Source organism: Chaetodon trifascialis, chromosome 1 (genome assembly GCF_039877785.1).
Source record: "Chaetodon trifascialis isolate fChaTrf1 chromosome 1, fChaTrf1.hap1, whole genome shotgun sequence".
NCBI lineage: Eukaryota > Metazoa > Chordata > Actinopteri > Chaetodontiformes > Chaetodontidae > Chaetodon > Chaetodon trifascialis.
The window spans coordinates 10080531-10100118 of record NC_092056.1 but is presented as its reverse complement, the minus strand read 5'-3'; the positions used below and the strand labels follow the sequence as shown (position 1 = coordinate 10100118).

The window sequence follows — 19588 nt, the reverse complement described above, 5'->3', positions numbered from 1 at the left end:
TGATGCGAAGACAGAGATGCAAAAACATGCATCATTTATTTAATTTCATAATTTTAATCTTTGCATGGGGTTAAAAAAGAGCTATTATCTGGACAGACTCAGGTGTGAGAGGAACAGGACTGTCTAAGGATCACATCCCAGTAACTTCAACAGTTATGCCTGTTCAACCAATCAAAGTCATTGCCTGATAGAAATCAGAGATTTTAAACATAACATGTTATATAACACATGACAGGCTGTGAGCTGGGCTACTTTTTTTTTTCCAGGTTAGTTGTTTATGTATCAATAAGGATCCATTTTTTTCAAGATGTAAACTGAAATTAAGGATAAAAAAAGTCTAACTTTCTCTGATTCTTGGGACTAAAATATGGCAAACATGAGGCACACACTAATGTCGCACAAGTTATGGGTCTTATACCCATAACACTTAGATCTCAACAAAAGAACTATTTTGATGACACTGAACAATGGGGAATACACACCAGCCTATTAGCAGTTCGGAGTAACTGTAGTTAAACAGTTTCTAATGGCTCTGTTGAATGCAATTATCACAGGGCATGTGGCAATAAGAAGGAGAGGAGATAATGCAGCAACAGATGACACACAAGGCTGGAAGCCACAGCGCCACCGCAAGTAAAAGGGAAAGAGTCTGTTTGATGTGCTCATTATCTTACAACAATGTCACTGACAGCCCAAATACCTTCTATAGCAAATCATTAACGAATACTTTGAGAGTAATGAACAGCGATAAATTAGAGTTAGTGCCCTCCACCTCTTCCGAATTCCGTCCTATAATCTTATGCTGAGACTGGATCTGACATGATGAATACCATGTCTATGATTTTGAAGATGAAAGATGCGCAATGGAACCATTGTTTGAATGAAGACAAAAATATTAACAATCAAATGGAATAAGGCATGTTGTCAGTCAAGCCTCTGACATTCCTTTCATTACCCTGTGACTTTGGGACCCCTGCGTAACAGGGAGCTACATGTTCTTGACATCAACGACACCCAGAAATAAATAACTAAAGATCAGTACACCAGTCAGTGACAAGAGATGCAGTGCATTCATATGATCACATACAGATATGATGTTTTATGTGCCTATCGTGAAAATTAATGACATCAAGAGTATGGAACAGCTTGAGGAAAAACAGAGGAAAGCAAATGTATTCTTGAATTTTTTTTTTTTTTAAAAAGTCTGTAGTCTGTAGAGCTACACCATGTATGAAAATAAAAAAAATTAAAAATATGCCATCATCCATGCGAATAATTTACACATTTTTATAATTATTGCATTTATCATCACACATCATTATTTTGACAGTTACTGCAATATGAGCCACAGTTTTAGAGGGAATGATCATTTCTACATGTCATCTTCATCAAAAAAAAAAAAAAAAACAGCTGATGATGATGTGATATGTGCTGGGTGAACAAGTATCATCCCTTACATCTGGATTTGTAGGCCAGAGCATCTGTATAATGCCACGATGCTTCATTTAAAATGGTTTGTTGTGACACATTTTATCAAAAAAAATGCAGCTCCTGCAATGTGGATGTTGCACTCTGCAATTACAGCTTTGATCATACTTTGATTAATTGTTCAGTCCTAACCCATAATTCCATAAGGAATGACTTGCTTGAGAAATGTCTCTGGTGTTGTAGGTAGTAAGTAGTTAGGCAGACATGCTAACGTTAGCAGCTTAGGTAAGAACAGACAAGCACACTGTTGAATTAATTCCATAAAGTTTTTGCTTGTGAAGTTTTGGTTTTTGAAAACGGTTAAAAAAGACACCACTTTTTCAACTCTTTATATACAGTGTATCGCTCTTAATGGAGTTTCATGTACACCGCCTCAACATGGGGAGAAATCCAGTTACAGTTGCTTTGCTCTTACTAGATTGCCATAATTCAGTTTTCAGTGGAGGGCTTTGTGAATGGTCATTAGACTAACTGTTTCAGCAATAGATGCCAGTGGCAAAAAATAAATTATTATTAATTAATCAATTATTGTTGAACAAAGCAGAAATTATAGAACATGTAACTGTTACTTTCTATATGTATCAATAGGTCATCTGCCAGAGAATAAATAAAGAAAATCGTGCAGCCTAGACAAGCCGTGGTTTGTGAAAAATTAACATGGGGGGTGGAGGTCTCTGTGTGTATTCTTATGTTGTTATAATTGCTTACAAAACAGATGGCACCAATGTTTGTTGTCATGAAAATATCAACGTTAAAAAAATTTAATTCAGGGGAGCCAGAGGAGAGCCAGACACTTTAGGTGTTGTTTTTGGGTGGGGGAAAAACTGCAGGTGATGCATTTCATATTCTTCAGATTAGAGCTCCATCTTTTGATCAAGCCAAGGTTTAACTCATACCCAGCTGTGAGTGAACCAACATAAAATAAGCCTTTGAAAAGTACCATTAATAGGAGATGAGAAATACTCTGGAGCCATGGATGCTGTAGATGGCTTGGAGATGAAAGAGACAGCATTCTCTTTGTTAGCCAATGTCATTGAGAGGGTTTAAGGCAGAAAGAGTGAGACCTCCACAAAACATAAGCTCCTCACCAGTGCACATCATTACCGGTGTTCAAAAAGTATTTAGATTTTTACTAGTGTGTGCATTCACCTAAAATGTGAGATTAAGAAGCTATATGTCAATTATCATTATTATCACAAAGACTTTCAGTTATATTACTCCATACCTCTCTGACCAGAGCCAAAAAGCTCTGGTCTACAAAGAAAAAAATAAAAGAGCTAATGAATAGACACTGGGGTTAAATGACAGAAGATCATAATGAATCAAAAGAGGAAAATTTAAAACAAAAAAAAATGCTTGTTCCCTTACACATGAGCTAATTAAAGGTGTGTGTGTGTGTGTGTGTGTGTGTGTGTGTGTGTGTGTGTGTGTGGTGCTGATTTTTACCTGACCAAGTAGTCATTGCGTATGAGCATCAGGTGCTGCAGTATAGAGAGAAAATAGGGTTCTGCATTGCTGTCCTTCACTGTGCTCTGCACAATACTGAACACATCCCCCGCATCAGTGCTGAGAGTCAAGGACTCATACGTAAACTGAAACACTGCATTTTCACCCCAAAAAATGTAGAAGCTACTGATTTAAGAAAGAAATGAAAGATTTATGTTGTATTTATGAATAACTGTTCTTGATGTCATCAACGTTTCTAATGTGCATTAGCCACATTTACAAGAAACAGACACTGAATCAGACCTTTGAGGTACAAGCCCGTTTGTGATAATCAAAAGGATATTCCAGCTCGCTCTTGATGTCTTCCAGCCTATGAGAGAACTCAATCATGTCCTCTTCTTTGTGCTCTTCAAACACCTTTAGCTGAATGTCAAGGGCCTCATTCCTGATGGTTCTCAGTTGCTACAGACAGATTTAGGTAGAAAAATAGCAAAAGGTAAAACAGATTCAAAGGGATAAAAAAATTGAGGAAAATATATCAGCGAGTGTGGCTTAAGAGCCTCTCCGACATCAGAGCCAAAAGGGAAGCATCAAGCTCGGGTACAGACGAGGAGCTCATTCTAAACACTATTATGATAAACGGGTGAGGGGACCAGCCCCTCACTTTAATTTATTTGTTTACTTGGCGGCTACAGCCACATTGTTTACAACAGATTAACATGTTAGGTAGATGGTATAAAAGCCAGTAGGAAGATTATTAGCCCAGGCAGTAGAAACTTTATTGGTTTCTGGGCGCTGGCACAGACAGAGGACATGCAAACTCTCCTCTGTGTTTTATAAATTATTTGCTTGCAAGCAAATCTACAATATTTCATTGAAGTGGGCAACTCATTTAAATATTAATATAAGGTGAGTGTGAGTTTATATTGTGTGTGTGGTTATGTTGTGCTTACCGGCAATATCTCTCTCAGGCCGCAGCGCATAAATTCATTCCTGATGTGCAGCCTGAAGTCCAGTTCATCAGGAGATGTAACCAGTGCATTGATGAGCTGCATGCATGCCACCTGCAACAGGAAGGGTACACAGAACGGGGGGGAGAGAGAGAGAGAGAGAGAGAGGAGAAAGAAAGAAGAGAGAGAGAGAGCCAGAGAAAGAGATGACGGACTTCTTCCAGAAGTTGATGAAAAGCATGCCGGCATGCATTCTAAATGAGTTATGTCCCTTGGAAGCAGAGGACCATAACTAATGCATGTCTATTTTCTCCAGTCACCAACTAGGGGGGCTGATTTTAATATTAATGTAACAACTGCAGACCCATACACACAAAACTAACTAACAGTCAATTTAAGGGCAAACTCGCTCTTTTGGAAGCTGTTTCTCACTCCCCTCTGCGTTTGGTTTACTGCACAGGGATCGCTGCATCCTGTGACTTCAACTAGTCGGGCAAACACAGACAGAAAAATCAATTATTGATCAGTAAAGCAATTCACTCATGTGTGAAAAGATGGTATGCCAATGTTAGAGCTCAGGAAGGATATTCAGATGTTTAAAGGTTCATTGTCAATTTGACTGCACATACTTATTTTTGTCACGGCCCTCCTAACTAATAGCAAGGGGGAGCAAGAAGATAGATATAGATGCTATGTTAACATCTGAAGTCTGTAAACTCATTTTACACTTTATTAATTTGTGTTTATGTATATTCAACCATCTACACTAGCTTCAGCTTTGTATTCAGCTGGATACATATAGTACATTAGGTCAATAAAGATTCAGACATCTGTGTCCCCCATTTATCTATTTATATTTATTGATTAAATGCACATTTGCCCTAAGCCAAAGGCTGCCAGCGAGACTGTGTATAAATGTAGTCAAGTAGGACAGAAAGCCTTTAACCACACATTGTCATGGTTGGGATAACAGCATCTGTACTTTAATAATGCATGGGGTTAAAAGGAGACTGTGCTGTGTGTGGGAAATAATAAAGCAATAAATAATAATAAAAAACAAAGTCAATAAACTTTCCAGTATGAAGGGCTATGTTTGTATCACCACAAATGAGTTTTGTGTATTAAACACCTCTGTATGAAGAAAATTCTAGCCTCCTTGCTTCCCCTTTTTCCTTCCCTCATTATGTTCCTCCGCTTTGCTTCCTTAGCTCTCACCTACAGATTCACACCTACAAATGTAATTAGAGCAAATTTAATGCAAATTCTATAGATGATACTACAGAGGGTAAAAAAAAAAGTGATTTTTTTTTTTTTAATTAAGTTTGGCATTGGTCATTGCACGATGATGAAGGAGCAAACAGTCGTACATGATCAAGTTATATGATCATTATGTGTGCGTGAGTGTGGTAAGTACTGGATGAGTGATCACTCTCTTCACAGCCCTTAGTTACCAATTAAAAATGCAGACAACATATTTTAGTAATGAATTACATTATTGTGACACAAACTGATGCTGTCTCTGTTTAAAACGGCCCATATGCTATATCTCAAGTGTACGTGGCACCCGGGAGATGATACATCTGAAAGATTATGTCCACAAAGAGAGGGATTAGAGGTACTGTAGAGGGATGGATTATATGTAAAGGGAGTGCATAAAATGATGAAATGGGCAATATGGAATTGATGGCAAAAAATAAATCAAACTATAAAGTGGATAAGAAAGGATTCTGAATTCACAATGTAAACTTTGTAAGGAAGGAAGGAAGACTATGAGAAAGGGACAGCTTCATTATGTATAGGCTAAAGAAATCTGTAGCTTTATTATTATTTTTTTCTTGAAACTGCTATTGTTTTGTTTTCTTATAAAATGGAATTATTCTTGCTTCTTCAGCACTTACAATATACCTTATTTTACAGATTATTAGCATATGTTTCTGTGCCATCAATTCTAACAATATCATCAGTAGAGGTTATTACATATTGCAAAGCCAAATAAAGGAAGATCCTTATCTTAATTGTGCAACCAAAACAACTGCACAATGATTATGTTCATTACTGAAAAGTCTAAAATTGGATTAAAAGGTTCTAAGTGGCCTTGTTACTTCAAAGTTGTTTGATCCCTAAAATCCACCTTAACTAGGATACTCAACCAACATCAATACATAAAACAATTTGTTCCAAGAACAGTAAGATCAGACTAAGTACTGATTAATGCAAGAATATAACATTCTGACTAGCAATATATAGGTGCTTCAATGCTGCCATTGTGACTGCATCTGTGATTCACCATACATAACACTAGTTTTTTGCCTTAAAACAAGAGGATAAGCAAAATAACTGACAAAAAAAAGACTACCAGGCCAAAGAATGTGTAAGTGACAAAGAAAACCTGAGGACAGTGTTGTGATATGCTGAAATGGTCAACTTCCTAAGGCCATTGCATATTTCTTTTCAGAAAAATCTGAGGGACACAAGACATCAATAGCTGTACATGTACTTTGCACTTACTTGTAATTGAACTGAGCGATCTCGCAGTCCCTGCACAATGGGAATGAACCTCTCGATGGTTCGCCATTCCCCTGCTGTGGTGATGGCTTCAAGGACCTTTTCCAGACTAAATGAGATCATGAAATGCATGAGAGGACAATTGTGAAAAAAATGAAGAAGTACATTCATTTAAAGAGATTTTGGCCATGAACTCTCTCCTGTTTCATTGTATCCATGATTCCTTTCCTGTCAATTTGGCCCAAGAGGATGTGCTTTTCTTTACTGAAAACATAGTGAAGGCTGAAGACTGAACACTTGAGAAAGATTCTGACAAAAGTTTAAGACAGATACTTTAAAATATATGATGAAATCAGTAATTAATTTCAAATTGTAAATACAGAATTGAACATACTGTTATATTAAACTTGAGACACTGCAGTCATTTAAAATCTCTCAAACTATTCTTTTAAGAGTGACATTGGCACTCACAAAAGACACATCTCAGACCCTTACTTCAAATATTTAACTCACAGACATTGTGGCAGTTCAACCTTCAGGCTGTTTTTATGCTTTACCTTTTGCCATCATAAGCACTACCATGCCCTTTGATGCTAACTGTTAATCATTAATAAAAGAGTGGTTACCAGCTGGACCATAATTTTAAAAGTGCAGGCCAGAGTCTTGACTTTGTGAAATCAAAAACATCTTTCAACATCAGACGATCGGTGAGATATAGGTATGTTGACAGACTGAATGAAGCCAGAACATACGTGTTCTCTTCGCCCACAATGCAGATGGCTGACAGCAGCTTCACCACGTCAGTCATCATGGCAGACTGGGTGGGATCAATTGCTCTTGCTAGCAGTGAAAGACTTTTCTCTTCCCCCAGGATTCGATCCAAGCCATACTGCAGAAAACACAAAACCAGATATCCTGTAATTCTGGCAACAACAAAAACACAATGGCTTCTGAGACAGTAGAATCAAACTATATTTAGAATACAAGTAATAATGTGATTGAATGGCAAGGTATTTATTAAACTGATGAAGAATACCTTATTCTGTGTACTAAAGCCAACAAAGAGAGAAAACAATCTTGCAGGAACACCTTCATTACAAAAAAATAATATTTTATATAATACTACTGTGTGATGACAGCATTGTACAACGCAGAACAGTTTCAGCAACATTCAGAGCTGTGACTATTGCTGAACGACGAGAATTCAGGTTAATCTATTGTTTGTGGTTAATTTGTACAGAGACAATCAATCCATCAATGTTTGATTTTGCCACAAAAAAAAATGCCGAGTACAAATAATAATCAAAAATTCATTCAGTCTTTGTAGAGCCATGAAAGAGACTTCTACTTTACTGTCAAAGAGTTTTTTTGAGTGATTTGAAGACAATTTTAAAAATGCTTTTTGCAGAAACACTAAGCATTACTGAACACTTGAATGACATTTTTGTGTTTGTCTCTTTGATGTGAGCTTCATGCATTTGAAGAGAAAGTCAGCTCAACAAATTATGTGGTATTCAGATGTTGTCCTTGTACAGTATATGAATAGTTGTGTGCAAATAGCTAAATTGTATGCTTACTTCGTAAGAACTATATATAACTGATGACTTCACACAATGTACTTCATGACCTTTTTTAAATATTTGTCTGCAGACTTTTCAAATAAAATCTAGCAGATTTTCCAAATCCTCCATACCATTATTTACATATACAGTGAAGTGTGAAGTAGATAAACTTTGCATAACTCAAGTCGGTGGGTACTAAGAAAGTAATGAATATTAAATAGGGTAAATAAAATAAGGTAAAAGCTCTGAGCTAGAAACAAGATGCCTTTATAGCAAACATGCATCTTAACAAACGTGTCAAATCTATATTGGTGAAATGGGTTTTCTTGATGCAGTTGTTTCATGGGAAGTTTCATTGTGTGGTAACTTCAAGAATTACATTATCATGCCATTGGTGACAGACAATACAAACTATGCAACTGTGAGAATTGACGCAGTGAGGCAGAAGAAAAAAAGGATGCACTGACAGCTGGCAGAGAACACCTGTCTTCTTGGCATTGTCGGTACATCCCATCCCAAGATGCCTCTCTAGCCAGGGAAAGGTCTGGGCTGACAGAGAGGCCTACGGGTAAATGCTGGCGTCTGGCGCCTGTTGAGACGCAGGATTACATGAGACCTTACAGCACACTTTGTGCCAGAGCGGCTGTATATCTGTCTCCACTGGGTTTAGCTCCATGTGGCAAGATGTTTTTTTTTCTCTTTACCTACTGTGGACCAACAGCACACATTGAGGAAAAGCTGAAGTATTGTGGAAAAAGGCGACTTATCATATTTTTATGCACAAGTGCTTAGGCCTGGGTGATAATTCAGAATTGCTGTCTTCCGACCTCACATGGAATCGTTTTATAATAATATGATCACATCTGTTTCATAGTTTTGCTAAATTCTGTCACTTAACTAACTTGCAATTGCAAGTATCTGTAATTACAGAATAACAAAAGGGGCTTTGAAATTTTTCCAAAAAAATCAAAAACTTCCATACTGACTGCAGTGATTCATTGTATTTTCAGGTGCATTAAGGGGTTGGCTACAAATGACTGCTTGTCTGAAGAAAATCCATTTCCGAAACATGACATGACTAGGGATGGGAATCAAACCGGTTCTTTTTGAGAACCGGCTCTCAGTATCTCAATTCCTTGGAATCGTTTGCTGCCTGGTCAACGATTCTGCTTATCAATTCCGCCTGTCTTGCACATGCGTGATAACGTCATGCACGCTGCATTGTTTTGGTTTAGAACGTAGCCGTTATGGCGTTGAGGCAGAAACGCTCCAAAGTATGGCTATATTTCACACGAAAAGATGACACCAGGGCCACATGCAAGACGTGCAAAGTTTCCATTTCTTCAAAGGGGGGAAATACCTCCAACATGCTAAAACATTTGTCCACACAGCAGGAATGTCACGTGTTTGATACGCTACTTAGCAACGCTTGTGAATCTAACGGCAGAGCAAACACCAGGGTGTCATCTATTATTAGTGCCAAGGTAATGCTGAAGTCCTACAAGCCGTGTCTGTTGTGTTAAGGTTAGCGCCATTTCACTGTGTAAACTGCTTTCGCTATATGAATCATCTCCATGTCCTTCCATCAAATTTAGATGACAATGACTGTCAGAGTCAGGCTGGCTCAGAGGCTGCAGCGGGCCCCAGCAGGTCTCGCGCACTTCTAGAAGTGAAGAAGAGTAAAATGACTGAGACGAGGATAAAGGAATGTCACAGAGCAGTCACTAGATTCATGGTGAAAGGTTTGCACTCTTTTGACACTGTAGATGCCCCTGAATTTCAGTAGGTTCATTCGTTGCATTTTATCTGGCATATCTGTTCAAATGAAAATCAGAAATTTGAGTTCTGTCAGAGTTGCATGTTGTTATTTTAACCAGTGTAGTTCTGCTTCATTGATTGCCTACTCTGAGAAGTAGCTCACCTACTTTTTAGGCTTGTTCTCAGGTTACGTCAAACATCATTTGTGCATACTGTATATGTTACATTTTCTGTGCAGAGATGAAAATATAAAAGACAGTTAACGCAAACAAACCCATTTGTACTCTTTTATTTCCTCACCCAATGAGAATCGATAAGAGAATCGATAAGGAATTGGATCGATAAGCAAAATCAATAATGGAATCGGAATCCTTAAATTCTTATCAATTCCCATCCCTAGACATGACTTAAATTGGGGTGCTGAGAGAAGCATGTCACTTTCAGCACAATTTTGTTTCTTTATAGGTAATTTGTTCTCTGCAGCACTCAATTTTTAATGAACAGCTGCCTGTGGTCCTTTATGTCGACTGCTCAAACTGTGCTGTGGCTTATTTGGACCAAACGGACCCAAGAGCTCTCAGGAACTCATCTAAATACTACTGAATCTGTAACTAAATGTTTCCAATGCATCTGGAGAAAAGTAAAGTTTAGGCAAAAAGTTGAACAGCAAATAGAGAGAGACACTGTTCTGTGATTTATGGTTATCAATTTGTGCTGTAGTTCATTAAGACATCGACACTCTCGCTCACTCTCTCGATGGCATCCCTTCCCCTCACTTACACTCACTCTTATTCACGTAACAGCTTTCTTATAGTTCCTGAACCCTCAGAACGCCCTAACTCCATAGGAGTTTTTGATGGCAAGGAACCTTAGGTGTGTTCAAACGTGTGACACAGTGTCATACAGATTGCAACAGGATATTAGCAAAACTCCCTTCAATTGTATCCATGTAGTTGTGACGCTGCTCTTCTCCTTCGCTGGTCATAAGCCCTTTATGACTGAAATTCCAGGTGCCTTATTTGGTAATTGCATGAAAACACCGGATGTCGATGTAGATGAGATTAAAATTACCCTTGTAGATCAGAGTCAACTCAAAATACAGAAAGTGATTTCATATACAGTTTTTTTCTAATGGTAAGAGGACAAAACGGACATATTAATTCTATGATGTATTTCCTAATAACATTAACATAGGTCGTGTCAAATTCTGACTTTGGGGACTCCTTGTGGTAGTACGCCTGCCACCACAACCACCCTATCAAAGATCAAATCGCAAACACCCCTGAATAAAGTTATTGCAGGCTATCATGCCCAAAGACGAAAATAATTATTAAACAATCACAAACAATGAATCAAATCAGTGAGATCTTTTTCTGATTTCAAATATTAGAGAAAGTCTTGCTGAATGAGTTGTTTGAAAAATACATACACAATGATAACAACGGTCAAACATATTTTCACTGTCCAGCCGAAAATAAGAAATTTTATCAAAGGGTTTTACACAAAAAAAATGAATTGTCCTTACCTTATTGTTCATGAAGGCTTTGAGACACTGAACAACTTTATGTTGGTTCCTTTTGTCAATCGGCTCTTGCCTAGGGACAGAAGAGAGTAGTGAGACGCAGTTGATCTCTACATCATGAAGAACACAAACTGTATACAGGATGTTTGAAAATTAGTGCACATTTTCATACGCAGATGAAGGGAAGTGTGTAAAGACCACTGAGAAATAAAAGTAATAAAGTGCTGATGACAGAAAGCAAAGTGAACACTTAAGTGTTCTGTTAACTTTACCAATCTCAAATATAAATACATTTTAGTAAATGTGGAAATTTGGGGTTAATTACAGTATAGTGAGAGAGGTTAAGAGTTTGCACAAGAATAAACATGAGTGAATGCCTAAACTTACCGCTTCTTGGACAGCAACCTTTCCAAAGTGTCCAGAAGCAGTCCAAGACCCTCATGGCCGAAGCTCTGCACCCAACTGAAGCAACAGACATCACATGAATATCACAGCAGTGAAAGACTGAAAACTGACAACAACACTCTCCTACTCATCAAGAAAAACTGAAAAACTGAAAATTGTAAAACTGAAAAATTAAAATATTATAGACACACACACACACACACACACACACACACACACACACACGGAGTGGAGCATAGAAGAGAGGTGGAGGTGAAGTGAAGACAATGTTGTCAGTCCTGGTTACAAATAGGCTCGATATTGAATGACACGCTAAAATGTTGATGGATTCTGTGTTTTTAGGTGATCTACACTAGAGAATACTCAGTTAAAACAGATCAGGGATGCAGCTTTGCCTTCATTATTCTCCATGGAGTTTGCTGGAAGTGATGTAATTCAGTGCATTTTATGTGGAAGGAGCACTGTGACGGATAAAAAAAAAAAAAGCCATTTAAATGCAATATTGATTGTCAGCAACCGGTCATGTGGCATCTTAGGCATTTGTGTGCTCTGATTACTTTGGCATGCAGTTTACAGACCAGCCATAATTCTGTTTAATGAAAACAGAACTCCTGGAATTTCCTAATGGTGTTCTTTGTAAAAGGTTTGTTGGGAAGAAACAGGAGTAACAGGCAAAGCAGTTTTAAAAGTGACGTATTATGCTTATGTGAAGAGTCGTTCATGTTTCCACAAAACAGGTGACAATGCAAATAAAAAGCATCTAGTTATCAAATGTCACTGAAACAGGGACACATCTACAGAACTGGGCAAATTTTGGATTTTATACAGGCATCAAACATTAAAAAAATTGAACATGCATACAGCACTTTCAGGGCATAAATATAAAACACAAATGCACACAAAATACTTTTTAAAGGCCTTGCTACACTGGTATTGATCTTCTGAGAGAAGTAAGAAAAATAGCAAAAAAAAAAAAAAAAGTCTGAGTCTGGGGCCAGGCGACAGTATTAGATTCTTATGGAAGTCATACATGTATGAAGCAAGTGACATTTTTGAGTTTTTTTCCTCTCAAAGGAGGTTCAGCAAGTTCACGCTGCTCCATCAAATAAGCTATAGGAGGATCGAATCTTGCTGCTGCTCTTTATGTGAAAGCTGATTTTAGACACATCTTATGAAGAAGGTGCCTTTGATGGATTCTGGGGACTGTTGCCTGCGATTAAGGGAGCAATATCGAAAGCTTAGAACTAACATATTAGGTGGATTTATTTTCCCTTTAAAAGGGCACATTTCTTTCCGCTGAATGGAGAAACCATCACTTGAAATTGGCAATCCATCTAATAAAACAATCAAACGAATGAAGTAATTCCTGCTCTACATTAGTGATAGTTGAAATATCCGATATCAATGACATATCAGTATTACTTTTGTTGGAGATACAGAAGGAACAGTGTTAATTCCACAGTGATCTTGCTGTTTATTAAGTTAACAGGGATTTTTTATGGTAATTGGGCAGTTTTTTAATCTAATGTCCAGTTTTCAAAAGACAAAATAGTGAAAAATATTCACCACAGGAAAAAAAAAAAAAAAAGGCCTGCTCTGTTTCCACATACGCAGTGTAAAATATAGATAAAACAAAATTTGATAACTTGATGATCCTTTGGACACATTAATGACACATTAACAAACCAGTATAAGCACAATACATGTAATGTGATGCCAGCTATGAAGGCAAAGTTGTGGAATGCACAAAAAAAAAAAAAAAACTGTTTGGAACATTACAGAGGGAAACAGGTTCTTTGATAACAGGTGATCCTGATTGGTTCTGAAAGGCCCAGTTGTTCACAAGCAAGGACAGAGCGAGCTTCACAATTTTGTGAACACACGATTGTATAAAGGATCTTACTGCATGGGTTCAGGAACACTTCATAAGTAAGTTCACTTCATTAAGTAAACACAATTTGCTTACAAATGACTGCATTCTGTTTTACTTAGACTTGGACTTTACGTTATTGATCCCATCCATCCATCCATTATCTATACCGCCTATCCCTTTCGGGGTTGCCCGATTGCAGGGCCACATGAAAGGACAAACAAACAAACATTCACACTCACACTCACACCTGCGGACAATTTAGAGTCATCAATTAACCTAATGAGCATGTTTTTGGTCTGTGGGAGGAAGCCGGAGTACCCGGAGAGAACCCACGCATGCACGGGAAGAACATGCAAACTTCACACAGAAAGGCCCCGCCTGACCCGGGGATCGAACCGGCAACCTTCTTGCTGTGAGGCACGCGCACTACCTGCTGCGCCACCGTGCAGCCCACGTTATTGATCCCAATTCGGGAAATTCTTAGATGGCGTCCCATGTTTTCTTTTAATCTGGGATGTCTTGTGTGAGAACAGTTAGAACAACACAAACAAGGGCATTCATTTGGACATAAAGAAGAGACTTCCTTTAGCCTTGCCACTTCCATATTACAATGAATGTTAAACCTGTACTTAAAACAAACGGAGTAAGGGCATGTGTGTGTGTGTGTGTGTGTGTGTGTGTGTGTGTGTGTGTGTGTGTGTGTGTGCGTGCCTGCGTGCGTGCGTGCGTGCGTGCATGTGTGTGTTTGCGTGTGAAAGCGGTACAATCAAAACAGAACAGATATCAAGATAAAAAGTGTTACTTTTGACTGACAAATAATATGTTGGAGATCCAAGGTTTTCACCCAAGAGTGACAGTAGGGAATGGGACAAAGAGCAGCAACAACTTTAAAACAACAGAGGAGTTTTAACTCTGATTCAAACAGGACGCACAAAAAGAAACAAATGTTGCATTATGAGATTAGACAGAATGCTTTAGGTATGCAGAAAACAGAGGCAATGACAGCGTGAGTGAGATTGTGTGAGACTGCACCTCCCTCCTGATTGAAATTGAATAACATCTCTGAACATTAGCATTCAGTTTTTGTGCTGCTCTAATCAACAAGCTGCATGCCTCCCAGCATCAAATCTACAGAAATTCTCAAGGTGACAACATAAAATAGGAAGCTGTTGTCTGAATTAAATTTCTTGAAAAGGAGTTATGGGGGTTGTAGACTGATGTGTGTTCATAAGCTTATTTGTATGTTGTTGCATTGTTGTTCCTGGTGAAGAAAAGTGAAAAAAGAATAGTTCATTTAACTTGGATCCAATTTTGTCACACCTTATTTGCATACAGGTTAACTGGTGATTTCAATTTCACATTTTCTGCTCTAGTGATGATTTCAATATACATACTGTATGTATATGTAAGGGTAGTTGTTTCAAAGAGGAGTAATATCAAATTTGAATTTGCATGGCATAAAATTAAGGCAAAAGCTGCTTTATTCTGGGAAGAGCAGAGGAACAGAGCGGCTGCTCACCAACAGAAAGCTACTCAGCACTGGGGACCTCTAGACAAGAGAGATGGGGGCAGAGCCAGAGCTTCTGAAGGAACAAACATCCGGAGTCACACCAGATTCTTTTCTTACCCGGAGCTATTCACCGGCCACAGGAGAACTCAGAGATTATTTTTTAAACTTTTGGCATTAAAAAGTGGATGTATCTCCATTCCCACTTTTTAACCTGTCCGCAGCAGTGGGCTGTGGAGGGGCTAGCCCCCACTCCATGAATGAACAGAAAGGGGAGGAAAAAAAAAGAAGAGAGACTGGAGGGAAAATACAGAAAGAGCCAGTGTCTCTGGTGAGAGCTGAGTGCAGTCAGAGACTGAAATGAACACAAATAAACACACACACCCTAACTTATGGCTAACATACAGTAAAGCAATCTGTCTGAATGCGGTAAATAAACACAAATGATCCCACAGCCAAACTTCACCAGAAACACACAACCTCTGCATAATCAAGGTGTATGAATGTGTATGTGCCAGGGCCAAGACAAGAAGTAGCATGTATGTAATAAAAACTGTCAATGCCATGGTGGTGAAGACAGGGAAGGCAGCTGCCAAGGTAGCAAAGGAATAGCGTTTTCATATTTGAGAAAAAAAAATTTAATTTACCCTACACTTCACTGGGCCATAGCTCAGTCCATTCAGGTTATACAGTGGGCAAGGCAGGGGTCTTGACAAGAGCTTCATTGAAATGCATTGCTCAGTGGTAGCTGCATGGTAGTATTTCCATCATCAGTAAGTGAGACAGAGAGCAAACGAAAATAATCAGTTGATCTATAGGAAAAATTATTGCACAGGAACCCAAAAGTCCCATACAGTCAGGGTCTGCGACAACAAAACTGAGTGGAAAGGAATAGTGGTGACAAAAGTCAGTGAAGGACCTCTGAGATAATCTCAGAGGCTACAAAGGGACAGTCTAATAGCTTTCCACAACACCTGGAGAAAAGTCCAAGACTGAGAACCGTCAGGTTGAGGCAACAATGCATTTAAGAAGTGTTTCTTTGTATCATAGTTAAAAGTCAAGAAGAGCTAAAAAGGCAGAAAAAGCTGGGCAGACTGTTCATATGTAAACTGGCCTGCAAGCCAACTCAAAAACACACAAAAAAATCATCTCTAAAGCAACTACTTTCATGCAATAAAATAAAATAACATAAAATAGTAGACCTTCAAGCAGGACAATACCAAGTACCTCTCAGAGCTGAACGTCAAGTAAAGTCCCAGCCAGCTTCTCAGCTCTCTGCTTTCAAATGTGAAATCATTTGAAGCAAAATTAAATCTGCGACTGCAACTCGAAAGGGCTATTTTGCAAGACGGAAAACCAGCTACGACATCTGAACATGCTGGTGAATGTGCAAAACGCCGTGGGGTATTTGGCGAGAGGTTTCAATGCATGAAAAGTAAACAAAAGGAACTGAACATATTCTGTTGTTGTATTCTGTTTAATGTGGAACCTGCTGATGTGCGTGACAACCTACAACACGAAGTCACTGAGCCTCAAAAACCAAGGAAGAGCTAAGAGCTAGGTACTACAACCTCCATCTGCTCGAGCACAATAAACTTTATGTAGATCCTAAAGCCTTACCTACTCTGAAGAGACATGCACTTGTATCTCCGTTTGGAACAGCCTAATACTGTGAGTAGTTCTTTTCAAAACTGACTCTGTTCCACTCAAGACTAACTCACCCAAACCTGGAAAATCAGCTGCAAGTATCATCATCATCACTTCCATCTGATGTTTGCCAAAGAGAAGCGGTTCCAAACATCCCATTAGATGGTTAATGTCAAGCTACCTTAGATGCAAAGTTATCCAGGTTAATGTGATATGGCATGTGTTTAGTAATTCAGTACTTCAGTACTACATTCACTCTTGAAGGATTTTACAAAAATTAAAATGGCCCTCAAAAGGAAAAAAGGTTTTCCACCCATGGCCAAGACATAGCTGCTCACACTGAATGTAAGCAGAGAGCCAAACAACACAGAGACCGACATGAAGAGTTCAAACATGACACAGCTTCATCCTCAATTTTAATAAAAAAGAGAAAAAGGTGTCATTATTTTTTCTTACTGACTAATAACTTAAAGTTTAGTATGTAGGATTTAGTGGCATCGCAGCAAGGTTGCAGACTGCTGCACAGCTAGTTTAATATCAATTTATATCGCAGCAGTCTCAACTGTTTTAGCCACGAAATGTAAAATAATACTGCAAGACATTACAACAAGCAGCTGTATGGGAAATTGAATTATGAAGCCTGATCGCTGATCATTCAGGCAAATAAGTGGCCATAGTGCAAAGCCTCAAACTGCACGTCAAAACAACATCTAATCTGGCAGAAATTCGTCCCGATTCTAAATCCAAATGGTGTCTGCCAAGCTTAACACCACCAATTGAGGCATCCACGGCATGGGGCTTGTGTGTTTAATAATAAGACCTGTCAGCTGTCTGTTAACTGTTTTTTTCCTCATGTTCGCACACTAATCTAGTCAGTGGCAACTGTCAAGACAAGTAGATGAGGAATGTTGCACTTACCAAGAGAAATGGACAAATGATCATTTTTGTGGATTACTGCAGAGTAGTTAATAATAGTAAAAGAGTAGCATTGTCATTGATAATATCGATAAAAATGCTAATGATAACTTTCAAAGAGGAAACAGTAGTCGTTATAGTGACCTGTGTCTTTATCCTTGTGTCATTCAGTGGTTTGTATATGACACACTGTCTAGACTCTAAAGTAATTAGTATTTTAAATTCTGTTTGCCAATCGAGCATGTTCTGGCAGCCCTTGGGGTTCATTAGCTCCTAACATCTGGCACCGCTCCCACATCCCAAATCAGAAACTTGTCCTCAGCATTTGGAGCCGTGTTGTGCGAAAATGATCTGAAACCTCTTTCCACTGCTTTTCTTTGCTTTATGTTTGACCGCTAACTGTTAAAATTGTAATTGTTTTGGCATCATACAGACAGGACACAGAATAAAGGCATACGTATTATAGCACAGCGTACAGCCTGGGTCCATTGAATGTTCACACAGGTCATAGAGCAGATCTACACATATAGCATTCACAACCGCAGCAAAAGTTTGGGTGCTTGATCTATTTCCTCCACTAGCACTTCGCACATTTCACAAATATATGAGCCTATGGGTTCACATAAGCAACTGCGGTAACCATGGCATTTGTCTCAATGTGTTGTACATCTCAGTGTTGACTGAGGAGCACTGTCCCCAATGAGCACAACACCAGACTTCACCGTATAGTGTATATATGATTGTGGTACTTGTTGGAAAACTATTCCATGTTTTTGGTCAGTCTCCAAAGATGTGAATGAGAAATTGTAAACTACTTTTAATATTTATACAATCAAATAAACAGTAATTAATGTTCACTGTGAGATCAGGGGTGTATTGCAATCACACCTCGCCATCAACAGATGCAAAAGAAGCACAGCCATATTCAACTGAGAGCCATCATCTCAGAAACACACAAAGAAACTGAGCGATGGAGAGAGAGAGAGAGAGAGAGAGAGAAGAGAGAGAGAGAGAGAGAGAGAGAGAGAGAGAGAGAGAGAGAGAGAGAGAGAGAGAGAGAGAGAGAGAGAGAGAGAGCAATAAAAAGAAAAACAAATTCATCATCCCATTCCCTGTGAAACAAAACAGTCATAAATCAAAGAGAAAAATGAGGCACCTTATCTGGCTAACTTTGTAGCTAAGGTAGCTTGACTTCTAACGGAATCTCAGGAGAATGCCTCCAAGGTTCCCAGGCAGTGCAGCACAGTGTTGTACTGTGCTCAAGCGGTTATGAACCAGAAATAAAAAATTTACTTTAAAATGTTGTCCCGAACCAAGTTAACTGATTACAGGAGGGTTCTCCAGGGACAGAGAGAAAGAGGCTGAAGTCACAGCAATGTCGGACATCTAAAATAAAAATGGGGGGGTGATTTCACTCAGTGAGGACTGACTTTCATCACATTAGCAAACACTAGCAAATTGCCACAAACAACAATAATGTAAAAACTAAGCCACACGTAAAGATTATGCTGTTTATGTTTATAGAAAGATTTTGACAGAAAGATTTTGAAAATGGTGTGAAACAGTGCAGAAGACTTTTTAACAAGATTTTTTCTCAGTTAAAATTGTAATATAGCTATAACTCAGTATACAGCTACAACTTGGCACCAAATCACTAAAATAAATACTTTCTAAGGATATTCATCAAAGTAAATACTAGGGCTGTGACTAACCATTGTAATTATCACTTAAAGGTGACAGCTCAAATGTGTAAAAATACAGAAATATTCAGACTTTGACATCCAAAAGCATACTTCACACCATATCAAAACCAGCTCAGGCTGCTGAAGGCTGCTGATATTCCAAACACCTCTCATACAATGCAGTCCATTTCAATAGCACTGAAAAGTACAACCCCAATAATAGTCATATAGTTAAATTAATACAAGACTGTGTTAATCAAAACTGAACATCATTCCTTTGTAAAGGTAGAACTTTGTCTGTTGCTGCTGTCTTGGATTACATTAGGCT

At 38.5% G+C, this 19588-nt stretch overlaps 1 protein-coding gene across 1 annotated transcript in view; it reads right to left on the bottom strand.

Moving 5' to 3' along the window:
• LOC139335032 (protein diaphanous homolog 3-like) overlaps window positions 1-19588 on the bottom strand; it is a 161588-nt gene that overhangs the window by 116904 nt on the left and 25096 nt on the right. The window contains exons 6-12 of the mRNA XM_070968415.1: window positions 11619-11693; window positions 11235-11304; window positions 7142-7278; window positions 6393-6498; window positions 3888-3998; window positions 3278-3396; window positions 2935-3051 (exon numbers count right to left, since the gene is read on the bottom strand). Of these exons, the coding sequence (XP_070824516.1) occupies window positions 2935-3051; window positions 3278-3396; window positions 3888-3998; window positions 6393-6498; window positions 7142-7278; window positions 11235-11304; window positions 11619-11693 (735 nt within the window). The remainder of the gene's footprint in view (window positions 1-2934; window positions 3052-3277; window positions 3397-3887; window positions 3999-6392; window positions 6499-7141; window positions 7279-11234; window positions 11305-11618; window positions 11694-19588) is intronic.